Source organism: Podarcis tiliguerta (assembly GCF_965153285.1).
Source record: "Podarcis tiliguerta genome assembly, chromosome: 16".
NCBI lineage: Eukaryota > Metazoa > Chordata > Lepidosauria > Squamata > Lacertidae > Podarcis > Podarcis tiliguerta.
Window position 1 is genome coordinate 16159528 of NC_139549.1, and position 24378 is coordinate 16183905.

General features: G+C 49.1%; 2 protein-coding genes and 1 long non-coding RNA gene across 6 annotated transcripts in view; 1 reads left to right on the forward strand and 2 right to left on the reverse strand.

The window, feature by feature from the left end:
• Positions 1 to 694, reverse strand: part of ATG2A (autophagy related 2A) — a gene marked incomplete at its 5' end in the record, with an annotated part of 38534 nt that extends 37840 nt beyond the window's left edge. Inside the window, one exon of the mRNA XM_083417137.1 lies at positions 524 to 694. Within this exon, the coding sequence (XP_083273263.1) occupies positions 524 to 694 (171 nt within the window). The remainder of the gene's footprint in view (positions 1 to 523) is intronic.
• Positions 79 to 8730, forward strand: LOC310666443. 4 transcript variants are annotated; one of them, XR_014505913.1, is made up of 3 exons: positions 79 to 289; positions 3983 to 4175; positions 8200 to 8729. It is a non-coding gene; the product is annotated as an uncharacterized lncRNA (long non-coding RNA). The 4 variants fall into 4 exon arrangements; XR_014505914.1 differs by lacking the exon at positions 79 to 289 and adding an exon at positions 939 to 1075 and having other exon boundaries at positions 8200 to 8541; XR_014505915.1 differs by lacking the exon at positions 79 to 289 and adding an exon at positions 1236 to 2036.
• On the reverse strand, positions 6205 to 24287 carry LOC310666412 (solute carrier family 22 member 6-A-like). Its single transcript, XM_083417168.1, has 10 exons — positions 18159 to 24287; positions 16391 to 16494; positions 14248 to 14402; positions 13241 to 13409; positions 12672 to 12795; positions 11537 to 11649; positions 10450 to 10664; positions 9951 to 10059; positions 8767 to 8970; positions 6205 to 7456 (listed from the first exon to the last, which is right to left on the reverse strand). The coding sequence occupies exons 1-10, from the start codon at positions 18573 to 18575 to the stop codon at positions 7375 to 7377; spliced, it is 1692 nt and encodes a 563-aa protein (XP_083273294.1). The 5' UTR covers positions 18576 to 24287; the 3' UTR covers positions 6205 to 7374.
• Positions 24288 to 24378: the final 91 nt, after the last annotated feature.

Genomic DNA, 24378 nt, shown 5'->3' on the forward strand with positions numbered 1-24378 from the left:
CAGATTCAAATCCCAAACCAGGCACAAAGCTCACTAGGTGGCCTTACTCCAATGCACACACCTTCCACCTAACCTGCCTTACAGGGCTGTTGTGAGGATAACATGGGAGGCTGGAGAGACATGTGAACTCCTGGGCCAGCCATCTCACCTGAGGTTTCCTGTGGGCAGGAGGAAGTGCCCCAGCGATGCCACCTTATTCTCCTTGGGAAGCCCAGTTGGCACGACATATTATGGGGCAGATATTTATAACTCATAACAGGAGGACGCCTGACCGAGGAAGGACAGCCAGGTAGGCCGTGACAAGCGGGGCGACTGCGACTGGAGAGCAAGAGGCAGCCCTCCGCTCAGCCACAGCCACCTGCAAAGAGTGAGGGGATGGAGTGCTTTACCGGTGGGACTGCCTGCCTGGGGTACCCTTCCTGGCCTGCCCTTCCTCCCACTCCCGGGGGTGGGGAGGCCCAAGAAGGCCGGGCTCGAGGCAGAGGCGGACGAGCCACCCTCCCTGGTGCTTCGTGAGCCTCACCCAGACGTCGAGGTGGATGCGGCTGAGCTTCCCAGCGCCAGCGTAGAGGTCGAGGCTGAGCTGCTCCAGCCCGAGCCGCTCCTCTAGGAAGTGTCCCAGGTAGTGCTGCAGCAGGTACCGGCAGGCGCGCTTCTTGATCGAGCTCGACCACGGGAAGAACCATCGCGACATGGCCGGCCCCGGCGGCCTCTCGCCCGGCCGCCACGATCACTTGACGCCCCGGCTCCGCGCCCGGCTTCTTTGGCCCCCTAGGCCCGGCCCCGCTGGCGGCCCGGCGCGCTCATTGGCCCCGCCGCCCTCCTGCGTTCGTCTCATTGGCTCGCCGAGCAGCAGCGGGGGGTGGATGACGTCGCGCTCGGGGCGGGGATAAGACGCGGAAGGGGGAAGAAAGGAAAACACACAACCCCCCGCCGGGCGTGATATAAGTCCCCGTTGTGGAGATGCGCGAGCGCGAAATAAGTCCCCTGTATCTCTATACAAGAGAAGCTGAACAGAGTAACCCGCGCAGCTTTGTGGATAGGCAACTTCCGGGAACACTTCCCACGCTATACTGTATGTATTAACATCCATAAAGGATGTAAAAATCAGTGAGGGTTTTTCTTTATATTGGTGTGCTGCTCCCTCAAAGCAGAGATACAGTATAACATAGTTTAACTATACGCTGCGTGGAGAAGGCCTTTCTTTTCTCTGCCCTGAACCTTCCAACATTCAGCGCCATTGTTGTTGTTTAGTCGTGTCCGACTCTTCGTGACCCCCTGGACCAGAGCACGCCAGGCACTCCTGTCTTCCACTGCCTCCCGCAGCTTGGTCAGACTCATGTTCGTAGCTTCGAGAACACCGTCCAACCATCTCGTCCTCTGTCGTCCCCTTCTCCTTGCGCCCTCCATCTTTCCCAACATCAGGGTCTTTTCCAGGGAGTCTTCTCTTCTCATGAGGTGGCCAAAGTATTGGAGCCTCAGCTTCACGATCTGTCCTTCCAGTGAGCACTCAGGGCTGATTTCCTTAAGAATGGAGAGGTTTGATCTTCTTGCAGTCCATGGGACTCTCAGGAGTCTCCTCCAGCACCATAATTCAAAAGCATCAATTCTTCGGCGATCAGCCTTCTTTATGGTCCAGCTCTCACTTCCATACATCACTACTGGGAAAACCATAGCTTTAACTATACGGACCTTTGTTGGTAAGGTGATGTCTCTGCTTTTTAAGATGCTGTCTAGGTTTATCATTGCTTCAGCGCCATTAGATGTCCTCAAATTCTAGGGCTCCGAGAGAGGAAGGAAAGCTTTTCTCTTATCACCATTCCCCCCCCCCCCCCGCGGCATTTCTGTCAAATTTTGCCATGGGGAGGAAAATGGGCCGGAAACAGGAAGTTGGCGCTTTAAAAAAGCGCGGGAAACAGAAGCCTCAGCCATCTCTATCACAATCCGCATCTCTGATCTGTAACTGCAATAAATTGATTCATTCATCGCTTGGGGGGAGGGAGTTTCTGTCAATCGCCTCCGGTCACCTCTTGGCTGTAGGCATAGCCAGGATATTTATTTTAGGGAGGGGCAGGCTTTATAGGTTTTTGGGGGGGAGGGGCGCAGAACCGACGGAATTGGTCAGTTAAGTATTTTTACTTCCTCACTTGATTTAGAGGGGGGGCTGAGGAGGAAGCCAGGCAGGGCAGGGGGGCAAGCTGTGTCCCTCCCCATCAAGTAAGGAAATAAAAATATTTAACTAACTGACCAATTGCGTAGGTTCTGCGCCCCCCCCAAAAAAAGCAGGAGCTGTCACGTGAGGGAATGGGGTGTCACACGAAGGCTGCCTCTTGCTTGCGGGTGTAGAATAAGGGGTGCAGCGTGGAAGGAAGAATCAGGTTTATGAAATGGGCCCTTTTGAAGGGGACGCATTAAAAGGATCCCTTTGGGTTAGGCAGCCGTGCCGCAGCCACGTGGCGTTTCTTCAGTTGCCACTAGCCCAGTGTTTCCCAAACTTGGGTCTCCAGCTGTTGTTGGGTTGTTGTTTTAAGACTACAGTTCCCATCATCCCGGATCACTGGTCTTGCTAGCTAGGGATGATGGGAGTTGTAGTCCAAAAACAGCTGGAGACCCAAGTTTGGGGAACACTGCACTAGAAGCTTCCTGGAATATTGTGTAGGTTTTCTGGGGGAAGGACTGTGTCCTTATTTCAATTCCCCCAGGAAAGTTAGAGAGCAATAAAATAGCTCCCCCTGTCAAACAGTAGTGGTGGCACCATGGGTAAAAAAAAGAATACAGTATGCCTTATAAATAGGACTGGGGTGGGTGGGGAAGCCTTGACCTACCTGTTTCGTATGAAAGGTGGGGGGTACTCCCTATTGTAAATGTATTTCCTCCCAAGTGTCTTTTTAATTTGAGGGAGTTAATTTTCAAGTAAGCAATTTGGAATCACGACAGAATTTCTGGATTACGTTTCTCCTATAATTTGTAAGTGGAAAGTGCTTTTTCTTGAAGGTTCAGCAGTTGGGGAAGGAAGCAAGCTGCGTCTCTTAGGAGGCACTACTTAAATTTAAATTTCACAAGAATTTATGGTGCTTATGATTAATTTTCATCTATAGACCATTTACTACCTGCTCGTATACTCATTATGAGTAAAATAAGTAATTACGGTACTTTATACCAGTGAGTAAAAGAAGGAAGGTTGAAGAGGCAGCAGAAAGTATTAAATCTACTTCTGATCCTTTAAAACATCACATTTTAAACATTTTTCTTGTTATAAAGACATAACAGCAAAAGTGTTTTGAACTGCTTATAAAGTTGCCAAAGAAAATCAAACATTTAACAACTTTGAAGATGAAATAAAGTTACAGGAACTTAATGACCTAGATATGGGGTGTATCCTTCATTCTAAAAATGCTTGCATCAATATTGTAAACCATATTGCAGATGAAATGAGAAAAACATTAATAAGCAACATAGTGAACTCTTAAGAACAAAATGTCCTTAATTATTGATGAATCGACAGCTGTGGGTAACAGAACAACTTTGATTGTTATTGTTCGCGTAGTTCTTCCCAAAATTTTGGCTCCAATAAGTCTCTTCCAAGATTTGAGTTTACAAGATACAACAGCAAGATGAATTTTAAGCTCATTAATCACTCATCTATGAAAGTCTAAAAGAAACTCTTAGAAAGTGTATACTTGAAGGAGATGATGCTGATTTGCCTGGATGTGCCAAGGTTTTCAATTCCAAATATTGGCTTAGAAAGCAAAAAAAACCTTTGGTGAAACTGAAATCAGAAAACTAGCACAAAAGTTTCACTTAGATGAAACGGAAACAATTCATGGCTTTCGTGAATATCTTCAAGAAAATGTAGTCCTGGATGAACTACTTCCTCTAAAGCACGCTTTAAGCACAATTTTAATATCTTCAAGTGAATGTGAAAAGATTTTCTTAGGTGAATCTTACAGTAACTTCATCAAGATCGTCTCTGTTTACACAGACAACTTCATCACTGATGTTCATCAGGATGAGAGGACCTCTTACTCGGTCCAACCCTACCAAATATTTGGCACCATGGCTGCTACAAGGCCATCATTCTGCAGTTGATACAAAAAGCAGGAAGCTATCTAGAAAAGACGATGGTACATCAGAGGATATGTTAAAAGTGTGTCGCTTACTGTAACAACTTCATGGTGAGTAGAGGCACCTTTTTTTTTCCTAGAAAAAAACACTCCCCTTTCTCCATGCAGGATTTTATAAAATTCTATAGTGTTGCCTCTTACTTTTCCTGTTGCTCCTCACCCAGCTTGCTCAGTTCATCTTGCAGACTCCCCTTGCTGCTCTAAAGTTCTGCTAGGCCTAGATCAAGGTGTTACTATCTGTATATATAAAGCCCTTAACAACTTGGCATCGGTTTATTTGTGAGATCGCCTAACCCCACATATGCCCACTCAGCTTGTTAAATTGGCAGGACTGTCCATGGCACAGAACTAAAAGAACTCGGTCTTTTAGTGTGGCACCACTAACCCTCTGGAACTCCCTGCCTATTGATATATCAAGCAGGCACCTTCACTGTCCCCTTTTTAGTGCCTGCTAAAAACATTTTCATTTAGGCAAGCCTACCCCAGTTTTTATTGGTGATAGGTAAGTGATCACTGTACTGACGCCATGAGGTTCACCAGGGCTGTCAACTTGACCAGCTGGACAAAGACCTGGGCAACTGGGAAAGAGGTTCTCTGCAGCCCACAGGAGAGGAGAGACACCAGCTCGGATTCGGCCCTCCTCCAGTTCTTCAGCTCATGTTTACTCTGGTTCTAAGCAGACTGGTAACTTTCCCAAGTAAATCTTTGACCAGCACCAAGCAGGGAGGGCTAAGACCAGGCCTAGAAAGGATAATAGGCATGGTTCAGTGGATTTCTCAGAAGGATTAATGGTTCTAGAATGTTAAAAATAAATAAAGCCTCAGACAGAGCTCTGTCTATGTCTTCCTGAAGATCTAACCTTGCAGATTTGCTTTTTGGTCCCCATATTCCTTGGATCATCACCCTGATGAGACTGTATAAAACTTCTTGTTTGGACATCAATAGGATCCACTCTGCTTAGATTTTGTCCCAAGGCAATTAGGGACAAACACAGAATTAGGACACCATTTGGCTTTCCAGTTAGCCAACCCCCCCCCCCCCCGTGATAGCAGTATTTAATTTTTATAAAGCACCTAAAATTTTTGAAGCTCTCTACAGATATTAAAAGCCAAGACAGGACTCGGCTACTGACTCCCAGTCTAATAGAAGAAACATACAAGGAACAAGGAAGGTAGAGGAAAATGTGTGTTAGATGTAAGTGTTCTTTGTGGCAGGGATTGTATGGAGAGGGGAGGCCAGTTTCTCCCTGCTCCTTCTCTGGCTAGTGGATGAGGTCCTACTGGTCCCATCATTGCCTTAATGTTCCTCCTGGGCAGTGAGGGAAGCAGCCTTCTGCGTGGGCTTTGTGCCACTGACCAGTGGCAGAGTACATGTGCTTCCCTTCAGTTCTGCAGCTCCTCTTTTTCTTTTGTTTAGAGGTATGAATAGGGTTCTGCTTTTCCTACCTTTGGCTACTGTCTTCCAGTACTGTCTTACTGAGGACACCTGAGATAAGGGACTCATACTGCTCAGCAGGTGAAACTTACAAAGGAGCCTTTCACACACCACAATTTAGCAGCGCCTAATCCTTGCTAATCTGATTTAAACTATAAATGGAATAGCAGCTCTGCTTCCAGACTTCTGGAACCCAAATAACATTTTGTAGCCAATATTTCCCCAGCCCCAAATGTTGGGGGGGGGAGGACCCTGATTTTCATTGGGCAACCATTGTGTTAAGTACTCCCAGTCATGAATCCCTGAGCCCTGATATTGTTTGGAAAGTGAAGGGGTTAAGTGACAGAGCTGATTCCTAGAAAGAAGAAACAGACCACAGAGAGAGAAATGTCTAGAGCAATCTATGTGGGCCATAACTAGTCAGATTTTCTGAGCTCAGTGAGAAGGGAGAACTGAAAACGTGAGAGGGATATGCTTTGTTCATGATGTCATGCAGATGCCCTGTAAAAAGGGAGTATACAAAGTGTGACTATTCCATGGCAAATGCCCATTGTGGAAATAGCATCAGTGTTTAATGTTTCTCAGCTCTAATGCTCTGTAGTTCCCCAATTTTATGCTTTCCCAAGAACTCGGCATCACCACCAGGTAACAAATGCAACTGTTTATTTATTAACAATCAACTATCAATAGACACAAAATAAATAATGCTCAGGACTTGTTCTGGAAGCAAAGCCCCTGTGCAGAGCAGTCGTGCAAGCAAGTCAAGAAAGGCTGGCTAATCTGTCAACCCAGGGGGGAGGCCTCTCTTCTTGTATTCCTCTGAGATTTGTCTCCCACAGGCAGGTATGTGTAGAGTCTTGGGGTTGTTCCAGCGGCCTTTCCACCCATCTGTCAGTTTAGGGGATAGGTCACACCTCCCATCCCACCAGTCTCTCGAATCCCAGACTGAGAAAATTCATCCCAGTCTCTGCAATTTCCACATCCAACTTTCTGTCCAACCAACGACAAAAAGGTGGTCTGGCAACCAAGATGGAGAAATAGTCAAGCAGGGCTGGTTATGACAAGGGGAGTGTATGTGAGAGAAAGGCAGAGTGCCCACTTTGATGCTTGCTGAATCATTATTATCTTTAAATACAAACCATAAAACTGGCAGCAATAGCATCACCGTTGAAAGTTTTAAAAAGCTGGAGTGAAAAAGAAGAAGAAGAGTTTGGATTTGATATCCCGCTTTATCACTACCCGAAGGAGTCTCAAAGCGGCTAACATTCTCCTTTCCCTTCCTCTCCCACAACAAACACTCTGTGAGGTGAGTGGGGCTGAGAAACTTCAAAGAAGTGTGACTAGCCCAAGGTCACACAGCAGCTGCATGTGGAAGAGCGGAGACGCAAACCCGGTTCACCAGATTACGAGTTTACCGCTCTTAACCACTACACCACACTGGCTCTCTGGGGAGGTATTTGCTTGGCACCACAAAGGTTACAAAGCAGGGGCTTGGCAGGCCTCCCTGGGGAGAGGATTCCATCAATGAGCGGCCATCACTGAGAAGGTCCTTCCTCCAGTCGCCTCCCATCACACTTCAGATGGAGGAAGCACTCGGAGGAGGGCCTCAGGCGGTGAGCTCACTTGCACAGGTGGGCAAGGAGGCAGGAAGGTGTTCCTCAAGGTTCCATTTCTCTCTGGGATATGGATGTCCACAGCCTAATTGTCCCATGCACTACAGAGTCCCTCAAAAGAGGCTGAGCTCCAGTAAGGAATGTTGCTCTGCCTGCCCAGGCTGGCTCCCAGAGAATGATCCTGTTTCTCGTACATCTGAAGCTCAGAAGTATGTCGACCAGACGACTTGAGCCCTGCTCTTCTCCTGCGTCTCCTTGAGAACTGCTTTGGGTTTCCGTCTGGCTCTAGGAACATGACATTCAACAGTATTAAAAGCAGATACTCCTATTGGTTAGAGGAAGAGGAGATGGGAAAATGCAGCCTTTTGGGAAGGGAATAGAATATGAACAGAGCTGAGCTCGATCCGCATGAAGGAAGGATGTTAAAGTGAGGCGCGGGGAGAGGGAGAGAGAATCATTTTGAAATGAGACAGGAAAGAGCATGTGATCGGAAAATCGGAAGAGACCAAAGCAGCTGCATTTGGCCCCACAGAAGCAGCTGTGGGGAACGGGAGGGAGGCGAGATAGCACATTTTATTCCCATTAACTGCTCATTGAAGTGCAGAGCACCAGCTTTTGTGTCACATAGGACTCTTCCTCCAGATTGGATGTTCAAGGCTGATAAAACAACAAGCTTTCTCCACCATAGGAAGAAGGGAGAGGGGCTTTGATGATGATGATTATTTGTTGTCGGCTGCTATTATGATTGTTACTAAGACTGGTGTGTTTGGCTAATACTGGCTGTTGTGCATAAGGATGTGTAACAAAGAAAGAATAAAACCCTATTAAAGGTGTGGTGGTTGGTGAAAGGGAAAGATTGTGAGAACAGGTGTGGGGGTAGAAAGCTTTTGAGAAATTGATTAGTGTTTAACAGTATACACAGAGAAACATTTTGTCCGGCTGTATATTGATACAATTATTGCTGTAAAAGGATATTGTCTTGGACTGTATATCAATGGCCTTGGGTTTTCTTTCTTTCTCAAACTAAGAACTTAAGAGCCTGCTGGATCTGGCCAAAGGGGGCCTATCTAGTCCAGCATCCTGTTCTCACGGCAGCCCACCAGATGCCCGTGGGAAACCTGCAAGCAGGATCCAAGCACAAGAGCTTTCTCCCCTCCTGTGGCTTCCAGCAGACTCAAAAGCATTGCTGCCTCTTGATTGTGGAGACAGAGCTGAGACATCATGGCTTGCAGCCATTAACAGGTCTGTCCTCCATGAAACTGCTGGGGGGCAGTGGAATTACCTAGGGAGGCACTAAGAGGGCAGTGGGGGGTGAGGCGCAGGAGGCAAGTATCAGATTTCAAAAAGTTGGCATCACTGGATCAAGTCCATCCATTTTGTTGAATTAATTAAACCAAATAATTTTAATTGGATTTTGAATAAACGTGCAATTGTTACTACTTTGAATTTTATTGCGTTGCTATCTTCTTTACGGGGTCGGCTATTCTGAATAATGCTTTCTGCCTAGGGTAGGGTAGAGGGGAGTTTATGGGAAGAAGTAGGTGGTGGCACTAGACACCCCCACACAAACCTAGAGGAAAGAAAACAAGACCCACCTTTCTTCCACTTCTTCTACCGTATCCAGGAGGGGGAGGTTGTGTATCTCGGGAAGGAAACCAGCGGCAAGGCCGGAGACTATGGGAGTGATGCCAAATATCACCAGGGGCAAGAAGGGCTGGAAGTCGCCGGCCGTCAACACCCCTGGGGCTACGATGCCACCCAGACGGGCCATCACCATGGTGAAGCTGGTGCCTGTTTGCCTGCCAAGGAAAAGAGCAGGGGTAAGATCTGACAGAGCACCCGCCTCTCCTGGGACTTGAGGCTCTCTGCCTGCAATGCTTTGACATGCACATATCAGAATTTGATGATGATGATGATTAGAATTTATATACCGCCGTATACCCGGGGGTGTAACAGAACAAAATCAAGATATGAAACCACAAAATATGTAATAAAAATAAAAACAACCAACACTTTCTCAAGGCTAGGGTTGAGTAACATCCCATTTTATGGATTCTCCATCTTACCCCTGATATTATTATTATTATTATTATTATTATTATTATTATTATTATATACAACTTTTAGAAGGCATCTGAAGGCATCCCTGTATAGGGAAGTTTTTAATGTTTGATGTTTTTCTACATGTCAGAAGCTGCCCAGAGTGGCTGGGGCAACCCAGCCAGATGAGCGGGGTACAAATAATAAAATTATGATTTAAATTGTTTTTTAATACATCAAAGGCCTTTTTTCTGCCAGTATTCAGAACTGTACAGAGTACCAGCATTCATACAAACCTATCCGATTTCAGGGGTTTGGACAACACCACTTTGTGTCCCTGTGTCTCTTTTTTTGCTGCCCGTGGCAGCCATTTTATGGTGGCACCCTTGGTTTTTGTCAATATCTGAGTACCAGTACCCCGCTGTCGTTTTTTACTCAAGAAAATGCTGGGTACATTTCCTCTCCTCTCCTCCAAGAATCTAAAGGTAGCACACATGGTTCTCTTCCACGTGTCTTTTGTCCTTTGTGAGGTACATTAGGCTGAGATGTGGCGATTAACCCAAGGTCACCCAGGAAGGCTGTGTGGAGGTTTGAGGAGGGGCCTCCCCTGACCAAGGCTGATACTCTAATAAAACAGGGAGTAGGAGCAGATTCTAAGGGGCAGCCACAATTTCCCAGGGTCAAGATCCAGTTCACCCATGCACACACGTTTTTCATCCTTGCCCAGTGCTGAGCTCACCTCACGACAGTTGGGAAAAGCTCCCCGCCATAGAGATACAGGCACATGGAGGAGGCCGCCAGGCAGCCTTTCCCCAGCACCACAAGGGCCAGGCGGCCTGTCAACATTTCTAGAAACAAATAGGGGGGAGAAGAGGAAAAATAGGTTAGAATCATGATTCTAGAGTTGGAAGGGACCCCCACAGGAATCCGAATCAAGTGAGTCAGAATTCTTGCTCCATCCTCACAGGAAGACACATCCCAATTGTACGGTGTGGTAGCGGTGGGCACACGGACCCCCACCCCAGACCCCTAACCCCACTCTCTGGTAGCCAAATCTCTGTCCCCCCAGCTTGCACAGGGTGGGAAAGCCAACCCCATGGTTTTTCAGAGGCTCTTGCTGCAGCATCCTGTCCTGGAACATCTCTCAGCTGTGAACTGACTGCTCCAGAAGAGGCCTCCCCAAGGGTCATTTGGGGGGGGCTCACACCCAGCCCCTTCAGCCACAGGTTGCTCCTTACCAGAGGGTACCGCGAGGGTGAGCAAGAGGAAAACTCCAGCCAGGATGAGGGAGAGGCTCTGGATGGTTCTTCGGCCGAAGAATGCCAGCAAAAGGGCGCAGCCCATCTTGGCCAGCAGGTCAATGGTCCCGAAGAAGAGCTGGACCACAAAGACATCCAGGCCAAAGACAGAGAGGTCCATGGAGAGGCCAAAGTAGGCTAGGTTGATGGAGAAGCTGTGTGGGGAGGAGGAGGGAGGGGGTCAGAAGGAGGCTCACCCCTTGCATTGAGATAAGACAGCATTCTGGCAGAGTCGCAGGAGACATGCAGTGGACCTTTGGGAGGTCTAGTCCTCTCATTCTACATCAGTGGTGGAGGACCTCCCAAGGTCTGCATCCCCCTGTAAGCACCCCTTTGGGGTCCACATGCAGTTTGTTTGTAGGCAGGGCTAGAGGCAAAAGTGGGCAGGTCAGTTGGATGTGGCTATTATTTTTGTATAAAGGTAAAGGTAAAGGTACCCCTGTACGTACGGGCCAGTCTTGCCAGACTCTAGGGTTGTGCGCTCATCTCACTCTAAAGGCCGGGAGCCAGTGCTGTCTGCAGACACTTCCGGGTCATGTGGCCAGCGTGACAAGCTGCATCTGGCGAGCCAGCGCAGCACACGGAACGCCGTTTACCTTCCCGCTAGTAAGCGGTCCCTATTTATCTACTTGCACCCGGGGGTGCTTTCGAACTGCTAGGTTGGCAGGCGCTGGGACCAAACGACGGGAGCGCACCCCGCCTCGGGGATTCAAACCGCCGACCTTTCGATCGGCAAGTCCTAGGTGCTGAGGCTTTAACCCACAGCGCCACCCACGTCCCATATTATTTTTGTATAGGGGGCTGCATTGCAGCCATGCCAAGACCAGAGGTTCCTCCCATTTCTCCATCCATGGATGTAAAAGGCATCATCACAGAACAGGGACATATTCAAGCTGGGAGAGGGGGAGTCCTGATGCCTACACATGGCCTGAGGCTGCCCACCCCTCTTCTGTAGCTGCTTCTGCCCCCTACCCCACCTGTTGTTGTTTTTTTTGCCCCAGCCCATTCTGGGAGCCTCTTGGGGTACCTTATCAACATGAGGCAGCAAGAGATGCGTCTCAGGGTCGGAGTGCGGAAGAGGTCCAAGCAGGAGTGGGAGCCCCTCTTTGAAGTGCTGTTCACCACTTCGGTCTCCAACATCTGAGGAGGAAAGGAAGGCAAGAAATCTCAGTGCCAGGGGGAAGAGGATGTCATGGCTGAGACACCACAGTTTCTGTTGTGCCTCATTTCCAAGGGAAAAATGAACCCTGGGTAAGGACCAATAGCCCTGAATCTCACACCCATCCAGGGCCGGATTTAGGTTTGATGAGGCCCTAAGCTACTGAAGGTAATGGGGCCCTTTATATGTACATCTGTCCTTTGTCAACAACAAATTGTTGCTCTTTTTGTGTTGAGTATATGCTATATGGCAATTTATGGACCAAATAGGTATCTAAAGCCATTTGAATATAACAAAATCTGTATTTTATCAAAGTGATTGTTGAACTGAAATACAATTAAGAAGAAGTATATTAATAGTGAAATGCAATTATGAAGAAGTATATGGGGGGGGGGGCAAGAGAGTGGGGCCCTAAGCTATAGCTTGTTTAGCGTATACGTAAATCCAGCAGTGCTCACACTGCTGAGGGCTTGAGGAGGCATGTAACAATAAGTATTATCATAAAAACTGTGAACACACATTTTATTTTCTATCCCCTGTAAAGATTCTTAGTTGGTCCAACCTTGCTGGCGGACCTTGGAAAACATTCACTAGGGCCCAAGCCCACTCTCAGTGACCCTGCCCCACTTTTCAGGACTGTCAGCAACTAAAGATCTATGGGGTGATCTTTGATCTTCCCCTCTCCACTTTCCCATCTCCTAGGCCAGTGTTCATCTTCAGCCTTGGGTTCCCAGATGTGGTTGGACTACAAAAACGTTCATCCCCAGCGAGCTTAAGACAATGGTCTGGGACCCAAGGCTGTTCTTGGAAGGTGCGTCCACTGCATTTCTGAGTATGGTGCCCAGTAGCTGCCAAAGCCACACACAAATGTTGTGTGCCACTAACACAGTAGGATGTGTGCCCAAAACGTATTTCCACCAGGACCCACGAACGCTCAGCTGCCAGACTGACCCTTGGCGGTGGGTCATACTGCAACCAAAGATGACCAAGGGTCTTCACTCACCTCCAGAACCACGGCCTCCCCTGTAGCCGCCTTCCCATTGATCTTGGCCACACGCTTCAGGTTGCGGAGGGCGGCCTCCCGCTCATTGTTCATAAGGAGCCACCGGGCTGATTCTGGTAGCCACCTGAGGAAGAATCCCAGGACTTGCTTGAAACTGGCCATCTATATGTATTGACAGCAGAAAAAAAGCCTTCCCCACTTTCTGTGTGACAGCCCTTCAGATATTTGAAGATGGCTATCCCATCGCCTCTCCATCTCCTCTCCTCCAGGCTAAACACGCCCAACTCACTTAACCGTTCTCCTCCATTAAGGCTTAGTTTTCAGACCATTTGTTATCTTGGTCGCCCTCCTCTGCACACCTTCTATCTTGTCAACATCCTTCTCAAATTGTGGTGCCTAGAACTGGACACAGGACTCCAGGTGGGGTCTGACCAAGGCAGAATAAGTGGTAATATGACTTCCCTTGATCTGGACATTCGATTTCTGTTGATACGGCCTAGCTCCTGTGCTCTTTTGCTCTTCATTCCCCTTCTCCATTTCAGCTACAGGGGTTGGGACCCCAAACTCACCAAGAGTAGGCGAAGAAGACAAAAAACGGGGCGGAGATGGCCAGCTGCAGCCAGCGCCAGTCGCGGAGGCCATAGGCCAGGCCGGCAAGGAGCACCTGCCCAGCTGTGCTGCTGTAACTCTGTGTGGCCACCACCGTGGCACGATGCTTGGTGGGCACCCACTCCAGGCCTGGGGAAGGGAGAACAGGAAATCCCAAAGTCTGAATACGGAGCTGGACCTGGAGGAACCAAGGCGGTTCAACAATGTCTCTAGCTGTGTGCTTATACATGGAGAATATTGGTTTGGTGGAGTTTTTTTAACAGGTTTATTATTATTACGTATTGCATTTATATCACATATCCAATGCCCTTTTAAAATGTGTTGGGGGGGGGGTTGTTTTTATTTTGATTATGTATTTTGTGTTTTTATATTGTGATTTTATCTTGTAAGATGCCCTGAGACCTGAGGGTATAGGGTGTCTACAAATTTGTTCTTGTTGTTGTTGTTATCAAAGCTCAAGGTGGTACACACTGTTCTCCCTCTCCTCATTTAATCCCCACAACAGCACTGCAAGGTAGGTTGGGATGAGAGAAGCCGTGAGTGGCCCCCAAAGTCACACCCAGTGAGCCTCATGGCTGAGTGAGGATTTGAACCCAGGTCTCCCAGGTTTTAGTCTGACACTCTAATGACTACACCACACTGGCTATCTCAAGATGGACAAACATTATGGGAAGCGGCAATTGCTCTGCACAGGCAAGGCCTCAGTTTCAATCCCTGACATTTAATAAAAGTATCAGGTGACAAAAGTGATGGAGAAGACCCTCCTCTGCCCTTGACCCCAGAGAGCTGAGCAGCTGTGGAGAGAGCAATGGGGAAATGCTAGGGGCACCCATGGGAGATTTCCCCCACCCCTGAAGCAAAGACCAGCTTCAGCAAAGGCCTTTTCCTCAGAGCAGGGAGGGTGTTCTTCTCCATCCCCTCTACCATCATCCCAGGTTGTCTCCAGGGCACAACCAGTGGCACTCACTGAGGCAGACGTAGTTCAGCAGGAAGCCAGAGATGCCCACGCCGCTTAGGAAGCGGAAGATGCAGTAGGTGGCAAAGGTGGCAGAGAAGGCAGCCCCTGTCCCCGTGACAGCGACCAGCAGCAGCGACCAGATGAGGATCAGACGGCGCCCAAACCTGTACAGCCAAGATGTCAATGGTCAGCTCTGAGAAATGCCTTGTAGGCAGCATGTGGGAAGTTGCTGAACTGTTCTAGCTGGTCATTAGAAGAACAACTGTGCCTGAGCTTGATTTTTTCCTCTTCCCTCCCTTTCCCCCTTCCCTTGTGTGCCCTGTCTTTTTTTATTTATTGTAAGCCTGCCAGAGCAGAGACTGATTGCATTTAAACAGTAGCATGTACTGGGAGCCTTTTTGGCTGAACAGTGGGGTATAAATACTCTCAATAAATAAATAATATTAGGAGGGTTCGTATGACTACGAGGGATGGGTTGTGACAGGCCTTGTGTGCTCGGTCCTCCCCTCTCCTCCTCTGGCATAGGCTGTGGAATTGGTACCTTCCACTTCCATTTTCAAGTAAACACAGTTCAACATTAGGAAGAGCCCTGCTGCCTCAGGTGGTCCATACTTGGGGGGGGGGAGTGGGCAGAGCAGTATACAGTGGTACCTCGGGTTAAGTACTTAATTCGTTCCGGAGGTCCGTTCTTAACCTGAAACTGTTCTTAATCTGAAGCACCACTTTAGCTAATGGGGCTTTCTGCTGTTGCCGCGCCACCGGAGCCCGATTTCTGTTCTTATCCTCAAGCAAAGTTCTTAACCTGAAGCACTATTTCTGGGTTAGCGGAGTCTGTAACCTGAAACGTATGTAACCTGAAGCGTATGTAAGCCAAGGTACCACTGTATGCCTGTTCTGAACCCTGAAGCTAGGCCACATCCATACCATACATTTAAAGCACTGTTGTGCCACTTTTAAGCAGTCAGGGCTACTACCCCCAAAGAATCCTGGGAGCTGTAGTTTACGAAGGGTGCTGACAGGTTGCTGCTGACAGGAAGAAACCCCACCACCATCCCCCTCACAGAACTACAGTTCCCAGAGTGGTTTTAACATCCAATCCCTCTTCACGGCGGACTCTGGGAATTGTAGTTCTGGGAGGGGAGTAGAGGTTTCCTAGCAACTCTCAGCACCCTTAGCCAATCACAGCTCCCATAATTCTCTGGGGGAAGCCATAACTGTTCAAAGTGGCAGGATAGCTCTTTATAGGCATGGTGTGTGAACATGGTCGTTGTCACCAGCCCTCTGGTATACTGGAGGAAGTTGACTGGCAGCTGGCAGCCTGCTTAGCTTTTGTTCCTGGAAGAAGAGGAGGAGCCATCTTGTCCCTGGTCTTAGGCAGCATCATTTCTTGGGCCGGCCCTGTGGATCACACTCCCTAAGGCACCTGACTGGCCCTGGTGGGAGCAGCATGTGGGACTAGATAGGCCTTTGGCCTTAAATGACCCAGTTGCAGGTTTCGCATTGTTCTGCTCTTCCTGTCAACCTAATACAGTAATGATTAAGTGAGGCTTGTGAATCAATTACAGGCCCATCGAGCAAGGCTGCAGGATTCCCATTGCTGGGTTATTGATGCCACTAGGGAGCCTGTGGCCCTCTGGGTGTGCCTGCACCCCAACTCCCACCAGCCCTAGACCCACAGAGAACAACAATGGGACCTGCAATCCAGAAACACACCAGTTCCCCACCTCTGACACAGATTGTGATTCGGAGTGTTATGGGGAGCAAGCTGGATCCAAAGGGCCAATGTCTGGGAGAGAGAGAGACTTGTAGGAACACAAGAAGAACCTGATGGATCTGACCAGTGGCCAGTGGCCTCACTGGGAAAACCTCAAGCAGGATTCGAACACAGGAGCAACTCTCCCCTCCTGCTGTTTCCAGCAACTGGGATTCAGAAGCATTGCTGCCTCCACGGTGGAGGCAGAGGATAGCCGTTGTGGCTAGGAGCTGTTGACCGTCAGCTGAATGGTCTCTTTGAGTCCGGGAGAGGTAAGGATTTTGTGTGTGTGTTACGATTATTCAAGCTGACAGATCCAGAAGGAGAGGTTAGGGTTTTTGAGGGAGATGGGACCACCCAGTTGAAGAACAAGGTGAGGCAAGCAGGCTGGCTTCTTACCTGTCGGAGAGGTCTCCAAAGATGAAGGCTCCCACCAGGACCCCTCCCATGAAGAGGGACTGAGCCAGGCTCTTGAGGGGTTGTAGGTGACAGACCAGATCCCACTGCAGGGAAGAGAGAGGGAGACAGATTTAGTGAGGCAGCCTTTGGGGAGGGGGAGATCAGTGAAACATGAGGTGTCAAACTGGTCCTTGTGGGCAGCATGCAATGGAGGGGAGTGGGTAGAGACTGGGGGGGGGGACCCCACTCAAGTACCCATTATTATTATTATTATTATTATTATTATTTGCCCTTCACCAAGTCCCAGAGAGGGTTGCAACAATTTAAAACTCAGAATGAAAAACAGTTAAAGCACATTGCATTCACAATACTGTAATAGGGTGGGTCCTGAAGGCAGGGTGGTGTAGTGGTTAGAGTGTTGGACTAGGACTTGGAAGAGACAGGGGTTCATATCCCCACTTGGGCTGTGAAGTTTACTGAGTGTGTGACCCTGATGGAAGGCAGACACCTAGCTCACAGGGTTGCTGTTGTGGGGGATTAAATGAGGGGAGGGGACCCCCGATTGCCAATATGAGCTCCTTAGTTAAAAATTGTGGGATAAAAATGAAATAAAACAAACAAAACACTGGTGTCAAAGGCCAGGGTAAACAGGTGCATCGCCTCCTGGGTCATTTCAAAGCTGCCTCCAAGATGGGCTGCCAGGCTGCCTTGGCATCTGATAGCCTTCCCTCCTTGTCTGTTGTCACCCTCCCTGCAGTCTCCCTGTGACATGTTTTGAGGCCACCCATATTTGTCATTTGGAACTGGGTTTTGCCTGGGGGTCCAAAGTGAGTGTTGGGTTAGACAGGGAGGCCTGGGGCTATTTATTTATATAGTGGCACAGCAATAAAATTGCTATCCTATTCGCAAAGCTAAGCAGGGTCCGGCATGGTTTCAAATTGGATAGGGAGCTGCATGTCGAAATTCCTGCATTGCAGTGGGTTGGACTAGATGACCCTCAGGGTCCCAACTCTCTGATTCTATCCCATATTGTTTAAGGAGCTCAAAGTGGCCCACATACTTCTCCTCCCCATTCTGTCCTCATTTAATCCTTGCAACAGCCTCCCTCTGAGGTAGGTTAGGCTGAAGGGCAGGGACTGGCCTGAAGTCACCCGGTGAGCTTCACGGCCAAGTGGGGATTTGAACCCTGATCTTTCCCAGGTCCTAGCCTGGCACTCTAACCACCACACCACCACTAACTCTCCCATTGGTTTCAAATCTCCATGGAACCATGGCGTTCACTTGAGCCATCCTCTCTCTCCACTTAACTTACCTCAGAGGGCTTTAGGTACCCCTGCCCGTACAGGCCAGTCTTGACAGACTCTAGGGTTGTGCGCTCATCTCACTCTAGAGGCCGGGAGCCAGTGCTGTCCGCAGACACTTCCGGGTCACGTGGCCAGCGTGACAAGCTGCATCTGGCGAGCCAGCGCAGCACACGGAACGCTGTTTACCTTCCCGCTAGTAAGCGGTCCCTATTTATCTACTTGCACCCGGGGGTGCTTTCGAACTGCTAGTTTGGCAGGCACTGGGACCGAACGACGGGGGCGCACCCCGCCGCAGGGATTCGAACCGCCAACCTTTCAATCGGCAAGTCCTAGGCGCTGAGGCTTTTACCCGCAGCGCCACCCGCGTCCCTTACCTCAGAGGGCTGTTGTGAGCATAAAAAGTGGGGAGAAGCCAGGTGTGTTACCCCGCCTCTTTGGAGGAAGGGTGTTAATGTTATTCATACCTCAGTGACGATGGTGGAGGTGAAGGTGCTGCGGTCATACTGCCAGCCATCCTGGCATGGCTCCAGCTCAGGGTCCCTATCCTGGCTCAGGGAGCCGTTGGCGTCAAGGGCCAGCCTGACGGCAAAGCGGTGGCATCTGTCCGGCCAAACGCTCTGGTCCAGAAGGAGAGGGTGACCGTGATGGGAGGTGTTGGCCGGCGACGGCAGGCGACATCGGTGCTCCGGGGAGGCGGCGCTGAAGTTCTGCACCAGGTTGTGACTGGCGAGGAGCAGGACTGGCAAGGTGAGCAGCAGGACGGAAAAGAACTGGAAGGGGCCCATGCTGCCCACTTTCTCCAGCAGGTCCCCAAAGGGGATAGCAGCTACGGGGCCCTTGGGGCAGAGGGAGAGGCGACGCAGACCTTTGGCAGGAGACATCCTTCCTCTTGGCGTTACCTTTGTCTCAAGCGCAGGGTGCCCTTTTATGCCAGGAGGAAGGATGTGGAGGGAGGTTGGGGAGGTGGGTTAATCAGTCACCACCAGACCATTGGGGTGGCTGTGGCTAGGACTGTGCGCATGGGTGTGTATGTGTGAACAGATACCTGCTCTCTTCCTGGTCTGCAGCAGCATGCAGTGCCCAGTTGCTGAGAAAGATGCAACTAGAGTAAAATTGTAGAGTTGGAAGGGACCCCAAGGGTTGTCTAGCACAACCCAATGGCCACATTCACATCAAGCATTGAAAGCACCATGATACCACTTTAAACAGCCATGCCTTCCTCCAAAGAATTCTGGGGGCTGTTGTTTGTTAAGGGTGTGGTGAGATTTCTTAAGAGACCCCCTATCCCACCCCCGGAACTACCATATTTTTCGCTCTATAAGACGCACTTTTTCCCTCCTAAAAAGTAAGGGGAAATGTGTGTGCGTCTTATGGAGCAAATGCAGGCTGCGCAGCTATCGCTGAAGCCAGAACAGCAAGAGGGATCGCTGCGCAGCAATCCCTCTTGCTGTTCTGGCTTCAGGGATAGCCGCGCAAAGCTTCTTCAACAACATTTGATTCAGAATATTTTTTTCTTGTTTTCCTCCTCTTAAAATCTAGGTGCGTCTTATAGAGCGAAAAATACGGTACATGTTCATGGTAGGATAGCTCAGTTGGTTGGATAGGTAAATAATTGGATAGGTAAATAATATTCCTGCATTGCAGGGGGTTGGACTGGAATCCACAGGGTCCCTTCCAACTCCACAATTCTATGATTCTATAAGTCTAATTCCCAGAGTGGTTAGCAATCCATTCCTCTACACAAGGCATTATGGGAATTGTAGAATGGTGGCTTCCTAACAAATTTCAGCACCTTTACCATACTACAGCTCCCAGGATTCTTTGGGGGAAGATGCCATGGCAGTTTAAATTGGGTATCCTAGCACTTTAAATGTATCATATGAAGAGAGGAACAAATTTCCTTCCCCAAGGCATCACGTCCAGGACCAGCAGCAAGCTGTTTTGCCACATGATGCAGAAAATCCCGCAAGCATAATACTATGTGACTGAGGTAAAAAGAACTTGCTGCCCTTCCAGGATTCTCAGAATCAGTTGCCCAAGGTTAGATACCTCATACCTAATGATAGGGCTGGCTCTGATTCAAATGCATTTGGCAGTGTGTGGGTCTCATTACATTCCCATACTGGAGCTAAAGAAGAAGAGATTCCTTGTCCCACCCCTGTTAAAGCCCCCCCATCCCCGCAACTCCCTGTTTTCTTTCTGACTGGAGAGGCAGCTTAGAGGGATTCTCCCCTCAATCACCCCACAGACACAGGCACATTATGCAAGGGTTCCCCCAGTTAATCAATATAAAGACACAATAAACTGAGGGTGCATTATTTGGTCCTGCCCCCTCCCAAAAGATTGACCTACTTACGTCTGAGGAAGAAAGAGCAATACACAAATAGTTAATGATTCATGATTTAACCATCTTATTTCCTGCCAGGCACGAGGCCATTGCCCCTCTTCCCCTGTGCCCTGAATCATGGCCACTGGGCTGCAAATTCCTAGAAACTGCTTCTGTCCCTCTCTCACAAACAAACAATGGCACACACCCTGTCCTGCTTCTCCAATGGGGGCGATTTCCTCCAGGTCTCTCCTCCAGGCATGTGATGATGCAGAGCTTGTTTCTGTTGCACAATTTGAGGAGTGCAGTGACAAATAGCTAGACACTCCGCATACACACATACACTTGGTTTGAGTCAGGATTACCTGGACTCAAACCAAGTGTTTAGTACTGGTGCTGGAGCTGGACATGAATAAAAATTGCCTCTGAGTGCGTGCAAAGGGCACTGTTTCATTTTAAAAGATTTGCCATATATACTGCAAAGGAACATTTGCAAAAAACAGGATCAATGCCGCTTCCAGTTATAAGTCACAAGGTGTTAAAATATAATATAGCGGTTAGAATGCTGGACCTGGGAGACCTGGGTGAGAACAGGACATTAGACTAGGTGGCTGCTAGGCCTGACCCTGCAGGCTCTTCTTAAGTCATTCTGGATGTGCCTGAATAGCTCAGTTGGTTAGAGCATGGTGCTGGTAACACCAAGGTTGCAAGTTCGATCCCCGTATGGGACAGCTGCATATTCCTGCATTGCAGGGAGTTGGTACCAGAGTCCTTTCCAACTCTACAATTCTATGTATCTATCACACTATGAACCTGCAGATGGCTTCTTGGAATCCAGAGCAGACTCTGGGGTGAGCCAGGGCCTTTTCTCTTGCACGTTCCAACCTCAAAGTTTCGTCATCTCTGCCCACGGGTCAGCGCCCAGGGAGCCTGCAAGTTCTGCCAGATTCATCCCCGGCTTGCCCTGGAGTTGCTCCATAGGGCAACTCTTCTTCCTGTGAGATGCCTAATGAGTTCAGTTAAGGAGGAAGGACAAAGCCACCGACGCAGAGGATGTGAGCGGGTGCAGCGGGAGGGAGATTATGATATGCTAGCAGCCAGCTATTGCTCAGCTGAACAGGGCTGGCTCCAGGTTCTCAAGCACCTTCGGGCAAGATGCCCACTCGCCTGCCCTGTCTCTTTGGGCCCAAACCACAGCTGCTCAGAAGGAGATGGCAAAGGGAGCACACTTGGAGGGGGCAGACATCAGCAGCCAGGAGAAAGATGGGTTGCCAAGGGGTTGGAAGACAAGGTGCAACTCAGGTTGTTATAGAGGCTTGTATGGCTTTAAGGCAGATAGGAGAGGCAGTCTCCAGATTCCCAAACTGTCTCTGTCCCTTTGATCTCTGTGCCCACCTGTCCTTTGAAATGAAGGTGGAGTGTGTGAGGCTTGAAAGCGACTGGACAAATTCATGGAGGGGGCGAATTAACCATGATGGTGGGCTCTGCCTCTATGGTTGGAGGTAGCAATGCTGGAGACTGCAGGAGGGGAGAGGGCTCTCACGCTCAAAGCCTGCATGTAAGTTTCCCATTAAGAGCATCTGGCTGGCCACTCTGTGAACAGGATGCTGGGCTAGATGGACCATTGGCCTGATCCAGCAGGCTCTTCCTATGCTCTTATGACCAGGGTACCTGGAGGCCCGTCTGTCTCCACACTGACCTACCTGTTCTGCAGCCTTTGGCAGCCAGCAGCCCTGGTCGCCAGGTGATTTTTGGACAACTCTCCTACAACTGTGGTTGCCCCACAAATTGGTATAACAGCATTTACTTTCGATCTCTCAAAGGAAAAAGGGCCACTGCAGTCCTCTAGGAGACGCCCTGTACTTGGGCCCCGTTCAAAGGCATTTTTGTTTTGTTCTGGAAGGGCTTTACGTGAGGTGTGTAACCTAGGCATAAAATTCATATACTGCTTCATTGTAAAAAAAGAAAGAAAGAAGACCCCTTCAGAGCAGTTTACACAAAAGAACAAACCAATAACATTACCAGTAAGAACAGTCAAAAACAGCTATTTAAAACATTTTTAAAAAACCATTGAAATCAGCGAGGAACTAAAAAATTAAAACACACTTCAACATTCTACTGTGTCTGGGCAAGCTTGGCAGGTGCCAAAAAGAGTGTGGCAAAGGAGCCTTCCTGACGTCAATAGGCAGGGAGTTCCAAAGTGTAGGTGCTGCTGCACTAAAAGATCGATTTCTTACAAATGTGGAATGAGTATTATGTAGCACCTGTAACAGTGCCAGTTCTGCAAGCTGAGGAGGCCGAGTGGAAACTGCTGATCAAATGCTTCTGCTTTTAGAGTTTGTTTGGGTGGTTTTAGTGTTCTAGAGCAGGGGTCAGCAACCTTTTTCAGTCATGGGCCGGTCCACCGTCCCTCAGACCATGTGGTGGGCCAGACTATATTTTGAAAAAATAATAATGAACGAATTCCTATGCCCCACAAAAAACCCAGAGATGCATTTTAAATAAAACCACATATTCTACTCATGTAAAAACACCAGGCAGGCCCCACAAATAACCAAGAGATGCATTTTAAATAAAAGGACACATTCTGCTCATGTGAAAACAAACTGTCCTCGGGCCGGTTTTAGAAAGCAAATGGGTCACATCCAGCCCCTGGGCCTTAGGTTGCCTACCCATGTTCTTTTGCTCAACTGATTTTATTCTTCTTAGAGCTTCTATTCCTGCATTTCATTGTTTCTACCCTGTCCACTGCTTTGATGGCTAATTGCTGTGGTCTTTACATTTGTTTAAAATTCTTAATCAGTGGTTCCCAAAGTGGGCAGTAGTGCTGGGGGGGGGGGTAGGATTACTTAGGTGGGCAGTAAGAGGCAAGGGGGTAGTGGGGGGTGTGGAGGTGTAAGAGACTGTCAGACTTTGAAAAGCAGGTCTCACTGGATCAAGTTCATAAATTTTGTTGAATTCACTAAAGCAAAGAGTTTTATTTGGATGTTAAATAAATATGCAATTAATTGTTACTGCTTTGAATTTTACTGTGTTATAATCTTCCTTAGCTGGTTGTGCAAAGATATTTTGAATAATGCTTTTTATAGGGGAGGAAGCATTGGGGATGAGTTTATGGAACCAAAGGCATAGCGGCCCTCAAAAGTTTGGGAACTGCTGATCCAAATGAATGATAGCTATATAAATAAAGGCTGCGGTGTTAGGCAAAGCCAGTCTTCCTTGGGCAAAAGGACTGATGCACAGGATCTGGCTGCCTGCCTAACCTCCTCCACCTGCAAGATGGGAATCACCGTGGGGAGAAAATCCACAAGGGTGATGCCAAGCAGCACTCTCTTGTACTTCCCCTCTGGCCTGCCTCCCTTCCCAGGCCTGTTATGAGACAGCGCTAATCGCCAGCGCCTAAATGGATTAATGGGCCCATTATCGCTCATCTCGCAACTCAACTCTTCCCCCGGAGAGCGGCTCGGACAGCCGCAGCCGCCACGAGGAGGGGAGGCTGCAACAGCTTAAATGCACAGGCAAGCAAGTGCTCCCTTGCATTAATCCTTGCGCTCAACATATATATATATTTGCAGATGAGATGGGTGCGCGCGCGCGCGCGCTTAACAGCAATCACCTGCCCGCAAAAAGAGCGGCGCGAGCGTCAATCCACCTGTTTCTTCCCTGTTCCCCTGCAAAGGTCAGCGTCAATGTCAATTAAACGGCTGGCCTTAATAAAATGTGTAGCGTCGATGCGATTAAGAGTGGTGCATCGGGGGGGGGGGCGGTGGAGGTTATTATTCTCCTCTTCCAAGTAACAGGAAGCAGCGGCGAGATCTCAAAGGGGGGGAAAAACATCGAACGGGTACAATTAAAGACCAACTCCATCGCGCAAAAGAAAAGAAAAGAAGAGCAGTGAAAGCTCTGGGTTGGGAGGCCCAGCCAACCTTGCATTGTGGGTGTAGGAAGCTGCCTTATACCGAGTCAGACCGCTAATCCGTCTAGCTCAGTGCCGTCTGCACTGACTGGCAGGGGACAATCTCCCAACCCTGCCTGGAGACGCCAGCGGGCAAAGCAGGGGCTCTGCCCTCCCCCGTGGTGCAATGCAATGGGGACAGCGCAGGTGACCTCCCAGGGCTTTTGCAACACCCCCCTCCTTGCAGGGAGCGCGGAGGCAGCCCAGCCGTGTCTGGAGCGCGCCTGGGCTTCTGCCCTGATAGGGCAAGGCAGGCCTCGCTCTCCAGCCACCGCAGCTCTTTCCTTCCTCACTTCTCCTCCTCCTCCTCCCTCCTCCTCGGATGGCCAGTGGAGATGACATCATCCCTTAAGCGGATGACGCAGGTTCTATTTTTAAGGGGCCAATGGGAGCGCTCCGGCGA